Genomic DNA, 9,952 nt, shown 5'->3' on the forward strand with positions numbered 1-9,952 from the left:
TCATCTTGTTGGCTGTTGAATGGGTAGCCTAATTCTGAGTGTTCCTCTGTAAAAATGATACTGTAGTGGTCTGTAAGAATTATCATACCATATTGACATGTTTTTCTGTCCCATCCCACCAAAGGAGTGGCTAAATAATTTTTCAAAGTACATGAACTCAGTACATAAGCCAGGGTTTCTTATATTGGAAGAAATCCAAGTGGTAGAATTTAGGACATTGATTGTAGTATTAAGAGAACTCCCACTTTCTCTGTTTATTCATAAATGTACTTTTTCCAGATCTCAGCAACTTTTGTCTTCCAGCAAACAGTGGAGAACCTCAACCTTGTAATCCCAGTTGTTGGTAAATGTTGCATTACCATAAGATTGCATAAATTGCCAGTGTAGCCCTGCAAAGCTGCCTCCCACTCTCCCCTTCTTGAGGATATCTACTATTTGAACATTAATGAAAGCTGAGTTAAAAGTGTGTGTGTTTGTGCGTGTGTGTGTGCACGTGCACGCATGCATGAGTGCATGCACATTTTTGTGTGTGTGGTGTACATCTTGCAAGTGTGCATTAAAATAATACTGATGAGATTGGAGTGAATATACTAAATGTATTTTGTATTATCATGTCCTTGACTATCACGATGTGGACGTTTCCCCTTGTTTGGTACTAGTTTTCTCCTGTAGTATGAAGTAGCCAAATTCAGTCTCAGTCTAGGATTCTTTCACTGTTCTCTGTGGTCATCTGCCCAAGAAGTCTGTTCAATTGGTATGTGAAAAGATGGGTGTGAAAATGACTGACCAGCTGAAATTTGAAGTACTGAAAAGATTGTTTTACTATCATAAGACAAAGAGTTGGCAAGTTACTGGTGTAGAGGTTCTTATACCAAAAGAAATTCTTCTCAATATGGTCACCCTAGCTTAGAACAGAAGTTTGGATATGAAGGTACTAATCTCCCTGAGAGGGAAGTCTCATCCTTCCCTTTTGCTTTCCACCTCTCTCCCCTCCACCTCCTTCTCTAAGCCTCAGCCCTGGCACCCTAAGTGCCATACTGAATGCTTATTAGTGTCGTGATTGTAGTAACAACAGGAGCTTGTGTTGATGCCTCATGTTCCCACCTGTAGGTTGAGATATGCATTAACACCTCCAGTTTACAGATGGGAAAGTGAGACCTGGACAGCAGCCCAAGACCACATGGCTGCTGGTTGATGGAGCTGAGGCTCAAACCTGGAGTGTGCATCTCAGTAGAACCTTGGTGTATGGACCTCTGGGAAGTGCCTGCAGGGCCAACCCCGACACTCCTGCATCCTCACCATCGGACTATTGCATACATGGCCAGACTAAGCCAGCCTCACTGACAGGCCATCCACTGGGCCGAACTCCAGAGGCTCTGTGACTATGAACCTCCCTGGCCACCTTCTGAGCTTCTGCTAGTCCTCAGACCTCTTTCCTATCGCAAGTCTTCAGATCAGAGCCAGCTCATAATGTAAGTGCCTAGGAGTGGCCAGGAAGGCTATGTCACTGGGCACCATCCACTCTCTTCCTACCTAAACTAAAAAGGGTTTATTGGGGCAGAATCTGCTCCTGAGTTCTTCCCCAGAGAGTTCTGAAATTGGTGTCCTTTAATCAGTATCCACCACGATGCTGAAATCTTGTCTCCCATCATCTCTTCCTGGGTTATCACAGAGGCCTCTTTAAAAAAAAAAAAAAAAAAAAAAAGATTTTTGCCATAGGGCACATGTGCTCACCGGAGAGACAGAGAGACAGAAAGCAAGCATCCCCTGCAGGGATGGCCACACCACAGTCCTTTCACCTCCACTTTCCTCTCGGGATCTTGGGCACGCACGCACACGTCCCCAGTGTGTTTTAAACCACCAGCTCTGGGACTCTAACTGTGGTCTACTGCATGGTAGTCCAGCGACATCACCATTATGCCATCTACTGGTTCCTCACAGAGGCTTCTTAACTGAGTTCTCAGTCTTCAGGCTCATCCCCACCCTAGCCCATTCTTCACCCGGAGCCAAATGTTTCTATAACATAAACCTGATATCTACTCCCTTGCATTACAACCTATGCGGCTTCCCATTGCTCTTAGGATACAGAACAGTCCTTATAGGTCACTCATAAAACCTGAGTTGTCCGGCCTCTGCTCACCTTGCTAGCCTCTTACCCCTTGCTTTCTCTATCCAGCTTTCAAAACCTGCTGTTATTTTTCCAGAGAGCATGGCTTTGTCTGACCTCTTTACTCATGTGTCTACCCTATCACCGTCATTATGAACAATTCAGTTCACAGAGTATAAGCCCAACAAACATCTTTTACAAGAATAGATGAAAATTATTCCATTTTAACAGTTTGAATCTGTTCATTTCCCACATTCTTTATCTGTTTTTGCTAAGTCAGCTTCTTCTGTCTTTTTAAATGTTGACACTTTATTTTCTTCTTCTTCTTCTGTCCTTCCCTTAACTCTTGGGGTCCTCCCTTTTAAAAATGTTCTTGGCTTTTTTTTTTTTCCTTTAATGCCACAGAGCGCAGGGGCCCAGGGGAGAGGGACAGGGGGAAAGAGAGAGGGAAAGTGAGAAGGCAACCCCCAGGGGGCATGACCACACCGCAGTCTTGTCTCCACCATCTTCCTCTTGTGATTGTGGGCACGCACTTGCGTACACACGGTACTTTTCAAGCTGCCGGGTCTGGGACTCAAATTGCACAGTCGGCCATGCAGGATCCAGCTACCTTAACCACTAATCTACCTAGCTAGCTCTATTCTTGGCTACTTTTCATTATTTCCTTCAAGATAGCCAGCGTGACAACTCTGGCCAACTTAGACCTGTGTTTACAAGGACCATTGAGAAATATGAAATCTCACAGCTGACAGTGCCCCTTCTGGGGCAGCCCACCCCTGTTGAAGGAGTATTGTGGTTATTGCACCCTTTCTTATAGGGATGGAATCTTTTTTTCAATGATTTCTTGATGTGAGCAGGAAGGAGTAGAGAAAAAAAGCAGTTTGTGATGAGTGGTGGTTTTGAAAAAAATAGGAAATCGTGTGCTGTAAAAAGGGACCTCTAAAAATAGAATGAGGCTGGCAAAAATGATTCATAGTAAGGATGTAGATGTGGATTTTCTTAGCACATCCCACCTTCGATTTCCTACCACTGTTACAGCAGACATGCTGTTGACATTTCCCTAATTCATAGCCTTGTTCTGTGTTGCTTTTTCTGTCTCCAGAGGTGACATTGAAGGTGCACATCAGTGACGCCAGCACTCACCAGCCCATTGCGGATGCGCTCATTGAGATCTTCAGCAACCAGGTCCCCATCGCCTCTGGTACCTCGGGGACAGATGGTGTCGCCTTCGTCAAGTTCCAGTACAGACTGGGCAGTCAGCTCATTGTCACCGCTACCAAGCATGCCTATGTGCCAAACTCTGCCCCGTGGAAGCCAATTCGATTACCTGGTAAGGCGTTCTCAGCCTGTCTCTAAAACAGAGTTCACAGCAAGTAATGATGACGTAAGACACAGAAATAATTTTGAAAGTGTACGTCAGACCTCTGTACATTCTGTCTGTTTATTCTTGGCTTTATTCCGGGGGACCTCCTTACATGAAGGGAAGGTCAGGTCACAGTAGGAAGTTGGTTGAGACTCTGCCTTATACTCATAACACAATGAAATCAAAAGCTTTAGAGTTTCAGCTCATTTCCCCAACACTCTATTTTCTCTTTCTTTTTTTCCTTTTATTGTAAATTGACAATTTAAAATTGGGTGCATTTCTGGAGTATGAAGTGATGTTTTAACTTATGAATAGAATGTGGAGTAATTAAATCAAACTAGTTAACATATCCATCACCTCAAATTCTTAACATTTTTGTGGTGGAAACATTAGAAATGTACTCTTAGCAATTTTAATACTCTATTATCAACTATATTCACCACACTGTGCAGTAGAACTCAAAAAAGAAAAAAAAAAAAGTATTCCTCTTGTCAGATTTTGTACCCTTTGACCTTTATTTCCCCATTTCTTCCAGCCACCAATCTCTGTAACTACCAGTCTACTCTCTGCTTCTATGATTTCAATTGTTTTAGGTCCCGCTCTTAAGTGAGAACACACAGTATTCATCTTCCCTTGCCTGGCTTATTTCACGTAGCATAAAGGTCTCCAGTTTCATCCATGTTGTACACATGAAGGGATTGCCTCCTTTCTTCAGGCTGAGTAGAATTCCATTGCCTGGCAATGAGGACAGTATCCGGGCAGTGCTTTAGGATGGGCTTTCCTCATTCTGCTTCTCAAACCCTCTTTCTCAGCTGCCACACCAGTGGCCCAAAACCAAGAATGTCCAAAGAGGTAGGAAGTGACTGAAGGGCTGTTTTCTCTTTTCTCCCTTTCTGTCATTCACCACTCCAGTCTAGGACAAAGAGCAAAGATGGCATCTGACACCGATTCAGCTTGGTTTAATTAAGTGGGGAGCAGCGATTCCTTCTGCCCTCTCACCTCACCTAATGCCTGCCTGGCCACATTATCCATTATCTCCAAGACTGGGTAGATGACAGGGCTCAGGCTAGGAGTTGGAGAGAGCTGTTGCTGGGGCCAGAGACAAGTGTGGGCTTTGGAAGCAGACTAACCGAGGTCTATGTTAGAGCCCCTCTAGCTACAATGTCAACCTCTGTAAAATGGAACTAAGACTACCCTGTTGACTAGTTACAATTGAATATTAGTTAATATGTATAAACTAACTTATAGCGCCTAAAAAATAGTAGTTTCTCAATAAACAGGTAGCATCAAGCACAGTGCCAGGCCAAATGCCTGTTCACGCCCATCTCTGTCTTGAAGCACAGCTAGACACTGTCTCAGGAACCCTGCTGCCTATGGGGACATGTGTCCACACATGGAAGTATTTTCTCTGTCTAATGAAGTCTCAGTATTTATTCAGTTCACATGTATTAAAGTCCCTGCTGTGTACCAGGTGCTGCCCCAGGGACTGAGAATATAGATGTCAAGATATAGATCTTGCTTCCTAAAGAGTTCATAGTTTGGTTATAAAGCCAACAATACAAGAAATTTCCATCTAACTGGATAAGTGCTCTGATAGGCTTGTGTGCAGGAATATGTTTGAGAGAGGGGAGAGGAAGAGGTTTAGCCATCCTGCGAGTAAATGAAGGCTTTCTAGAAGGGGCAAGAGGGAAGCCGAATCTTAAAAATAGGTATGAACTTCAAAAGGTTCTTGTTAAAAAAAAAAAAAAAATAGATAGGTAGATAGATTCTGAGGCCAGCAGGTGGGGTAGTAGATAGTGGTTAAGGCACTGGATTTCCACCTGGCTGACCAGAGTTTGAGTCCTAGACCCGGCAGTGGGAGAATTATACCAGGTGTGTTTGTGTGTGTGTGTGTGTGTGTGTGTGTGTGTCTGTGTGTGCCCACAATCCCAAGAAGACAAGAAGAGTATGGAGAAGTGATTGTGGTGTGGCCATCCCCCACAGGGGTAATTTCTTATTTTCCCTCTCTCCGACTCTCCCCATTGAGCACATGTGCCCAAAGAAAAAAACCTTAAATAATACATACATACATACAGATGCCAGGACCCAACTCTTCATTCTGGGGAGGTCTTGTACTCTGCATTGTAACAAGCAACACCGCCCCAACTCCACCACCAGATGCTATGGATAAAAGTGTCCCCTGAAGTTTGAGACCCCTGCTTTGTATGCAGTGGGAAATGGATTTGATATGGATACAAATGAGACCACTTAGAAAATTTTTAGAGAAAAAGTAACAAATCTGAGAAGTATTCAGCAGGCAAAATCCAGAAGGCCCTGGGGAACAAACGTGTAGGAGAGAGGATGACATAGAGGAAAAAGCTGAGCTGCAGGTCCTGGCTGGTGCCACTGTGGATGACACGTGTGGTGGCACACAGCACAGATAGAAAATCTGCTGTGCCATGTGTCCCTCATGTAGATTCAACAGCTTCCTGCATGCAGGACCAGCAGATGGTGTAATGATTACGTCGCTGGACTCCCACCTGGCCGACCGTGGTTCGAGTCCCACACCTGGCAGCTGCAAATTCACACCATGTGCTCATGTGTGCATGGCCAAAATCCTAAGAGGAGAATGGAGGAGAAGAGATTGTGGAGTGCCCTTCCCCCTGGGGGGAGATTTCTAGCTTTCCGTTTGTCTCTCTCTGTCTCCAGCAAGTATACACGTCCTATAGCAAAAATGAAATAAAACCAGTTCCTCTCCCAAGGCTCTAGCTTCAGGCACAGTTGGATAGAGGTGCTTAACTGAAGTTAAGAAAGGGGGGGACAGGGACATGTGTTAGAATTATATTTTTCTAGGAAAAACTGCATCATGACTTTTCTGATGACCCAATAGTTAAAGACAAACTTAGTTTAGGTATACTTGGTTCAGTTGTCTCTGAGACACCAAGTGAGCAATTTGTTCTTTAGTTTGAAATGAATTGGGGTTCCACAGAGAGATCTAGCATAGTAGTTTAGTTTGGTGTCATCAGTGGTGTTGAGTTTGGGAGTCAAAACCATGAGCTCAACCAAAGCAGAGGGCAGCAGGCCTGGGCCAGAACCCTGCCTGGGAAGGGCAGCAGAATAAGAAAAGCAGTCTTCATTAGGTCACCCTCAGGGAAACATGTGACCTCCCCATTTTTTACATTGAGAAGTCACTGGACATAACCTAGGGGATGTTGAGACAGTCAGGAAAGCAACTGCACAAAGTACAGCCTCACCCCTTTGTTCATAGTGGTTATAGTTCCTATTGCATTGTCTGGGACACCGAGTTAGCAGATACCAAATCACTCCCACAGAGGACCTACAGGGCCAGGTTCCTGTGAGCTTCAGGTCACATTTCCATCAGTTGGTCAAGACATAATGTTGTCTTGTATGTATTTCTGTTTAAGGACACTTTATCTAATATATAGTCATCCTTGCTATGGGTGGGGGATTGGTTCCAGCATACTCAAATCCTTGGATGTTCAAGTATCTTCTATAAAGTGATGTATTTGCATATAACCTATAACCTACACACATCCTCCTGTATCGTCTACATCAGTCCTAGATTACGTAGGACACCTAATACAGTTAAATGCTATGTAAATAGTTGCACTGTATTGTTTAAGGGAATCATGGTAAGAAAAATATCTGTACATTCACTCCAGACACACCATTGTAGTACTTTTTTTTTTTTTTACTTTGGAGAGGTTTTTGCTGTAGGATGTGTGTGCTCACCAGAATGACAGAGACAGACAGAGGGACAGAAAGTGAGAAATCACCCCCCAGGGGGGATGGCCACGCTGCAGTCCCTTCTCCTCCATTCTCTTCTGGGGATCTTGGGCATACACGCACCCAGCATGAGTTTAAGCCACCAGGTCCGGGATTCGAACCATGGTCGACTACATGGGAGTCCAGCGACATAGCCATTACGCCAACTGTTGGTCCCATCATTGTAGTTCTAACAACATAAGGCACATCCACAACAAGGGAACATTTCTGATCCATGGTTGGTCGATCTGGGCATGTGGAACCCATCAATACAGAGGGCCTGCTGCACCTTATTGATTGCTTAACATTGAACTCGGCTCTGAGCCCTGTAAATTGTCCCTGTAAGAAACTTCTCTAACACACGTATTTTCTCCATAAGGCACATCACAACCTTAATGTGTTCAGGAACACTAAATGCCATGTTAGCACTATGCTTGGGTACCATTTTAAATAGCAAAATCACTAACAAAAAGTATTTTAAAAAATAGGGGCCAGCACATGGTGTGATGGTTGAGGCACTGGACTTCCACCTGGCCATCTGCAATTCAAATCCCAGACCTGGTGGCTTGTTTCCTTGTTTTCCCTTTCTCTGTCTGTCTCTCTCTGGTCAAGTTTAAAAATAATAATAGTACATAAATAAAATAAAATAAATATTATTTTTTTGAAAAGCACAAAAAATATGAAAAGCTCGACACTATAGCTGGAGGAAAGGATGAGAAGTGAAACAGGAAGAAACAGTGTCTCTCTGTTCAACCTCAGCTGGGCCACGAGCATCAAGAGACGCCAATGTTTGGCCACTCCTATATGCACGTAGAAAGGACTGTTAGGATTGAGGTACAAATTTTGTAAGTAGGAGCATTCTCAAATATAAAATTCATGAATAATGAAGACCAATTATACCGAAGATTGATTTTTGACTCTGTTAATGTGATCATCTGAGAAAAATTAACTGTTTCCACAATATCTTTTGTCTTAATGAATCAAGTAATGGGCCCAACAGAGTTTCACTGGAAGTGTTTGGAACAAGGCATTTAGACACCCGGATCCTACGGCTGCCCAGCCTCAGCAGGCCCCACACATGTGGGCCCATCGACACTTTCTGAACCTGTGTTCAGTAATTAGCCTGAATAATTTGTAAGGGCTCTCCCACATCTTTGATTATTTTACTATGCTTGCCTTTTCAATATAAAGAAGCAGATACTCTTAACCAGAATCCAATAGAAAATATGACCAAGATTTGGACTGGTCTCTTGTGAAATAACAGAGTAAATTGTCATTATCATGCCTGTCATTGGAGGCCGAGACTATTTGCTATTCTGGAAGAAAGATGAGCTGAGACCCTTTTCTAAAATATGCTGAAATTTTTAAACTAGGAAATGCTTTCTTTACTGCACACATACAGTACAGTGATTCTGTTTGCATGAACATTCTTAGGGGATCTTGGAAAGGAAGAGAGTATTCATTGGGCAGGGAAACCCAGAATAAGGAGAGTTCCCTTCATCTTGGCAATGGTTAAGATCAAGTGGAGCCATAAAGACTATCAATCCACATCTTAATTATCTTCATCTCTGCAGCCTTTGTCCTAGCCCAGGCCTTTTGCAATGGTCTTAGACAATCGCAGTGGCCTCTGGCCAGGTGCCTCTGTCCTCTTCACACCATCCACTGTATTGCTGAGCATTCGTGTCTTGAAATCTGTTGTCAAAACCCAGCCATAGAATGCATGCTACTGAGATGTCAGATGTGGAGGTGCGCACCCGTGATTCCCCACTTGAGGAATAAATATACGTATATATTGGGTTGTCAGAAAAGTCACGATGCATAATTTTCTATGCAAAAACGCGTCATGACTTTTCTGACAATCCAATGTGTGTGTGTGTGTGTGTGTGTGTGTGTGTATCTCCAGTTATGTTATACATCTGTCTAAAATCCTGTTGGCTCATTAATATTGAACTCATGGCCTCTAAGTCATGCCTGATCTTCGGTGGCCTCAGGATGAAGTAAACATTACACACACAGTCTCCTCTTCTGGCTACTTCTCCCTGCATCTCTCATGGCTTGGCCACCCCAGGCCATTCATTATTCTCTGAAGGAACTTGGCATTTTTACCGTCTGCATTTGCCCTGTTCCTCTTTTCCCATTGCTCATTTGGCAAGCTCATCTTCTCTCCTGCAAAGCCCAACTGGGCTCTGCCTCTTCTAGGCAGGCTGAGATGTGCCTCTCTCTTCAGTTACCAAACAGCAAACATCTACTTGGTGTGACGAGAACCTCTGGACACCCACCAGCAACCCTCTGTGATGGGTGAAAATATTGTCTACCAACAGATTGAGGGCCTCTCTGCTGCTTCCCACCTGCTTTAGCACATGGTTAAATTCGGGTCCATTACTCCTGCCATCCTGCTCCAGGAAGCGCTTGCCAGTGCCTCTGCCACCACACCGCAGATTCAGCATTAGACATCATTTTTTCTCTTATAAGAAATGCAATTCAAGGGACCAGCAGTTCATGTAATGGCTATGTCACTGGACACCCACGTAGTCGACCACAGTTCGAGTCCCGGACCTGGTGGCTTAAACTCACGCCGGGCGCGTGTGTGTGCATGCCCAACATCCCAAGAGGAGAATGGAGGAGAAGGGATTGCGGCGTGACCATCCCTCCTGGGGGGTGATTTCTCGCTTGCTGTCTCTCTGTCTCTCTCTGTCTTTCTGGCAAGCACATGAGAC

At 44.1% G+C, this 9,952-nt stretch overlaps 1 protein-coding gene across 1 annotated transcript in view; it reads left to right on the forward strand.

The window, feature by feature from the left end:
- FAM171A1 (family with sequence similarity 171 member A1) overlaps window positions 1-9,952 on the forward strand; it is a 171,099-nt gene that overhangs the window by 98,532 nt on the left and 62,615 nt on the right. Inside the window, exon 3 of the mRNA XM_027776232.1 lies at window positions 3,210-3,437. Within this exon, the coding sequence (XP_027632033.1) occupies window positions 3,210-3,437 (228 nt within the window). The remainder of the gene's footprint in view (window positions 1-3,209; window positions 3,438-9,952) is intronic.

The sequence above is a fragment of the Tupaia chinensis genome, unplaced genomic scaffold (assembly GCF_000334495.1).
Source record: "Tupaia chinensis unplaced genomic scaffold, TupChi_1.0 Scaffold000647_1, whole genome shotgun sequence".
NCBI classification, from domain to species: Eukaryota; Metazoa; Chordata; class Mammalia; order Scandentia; family Tupaiidae; genus Tupaia; species Tupaia belangeri.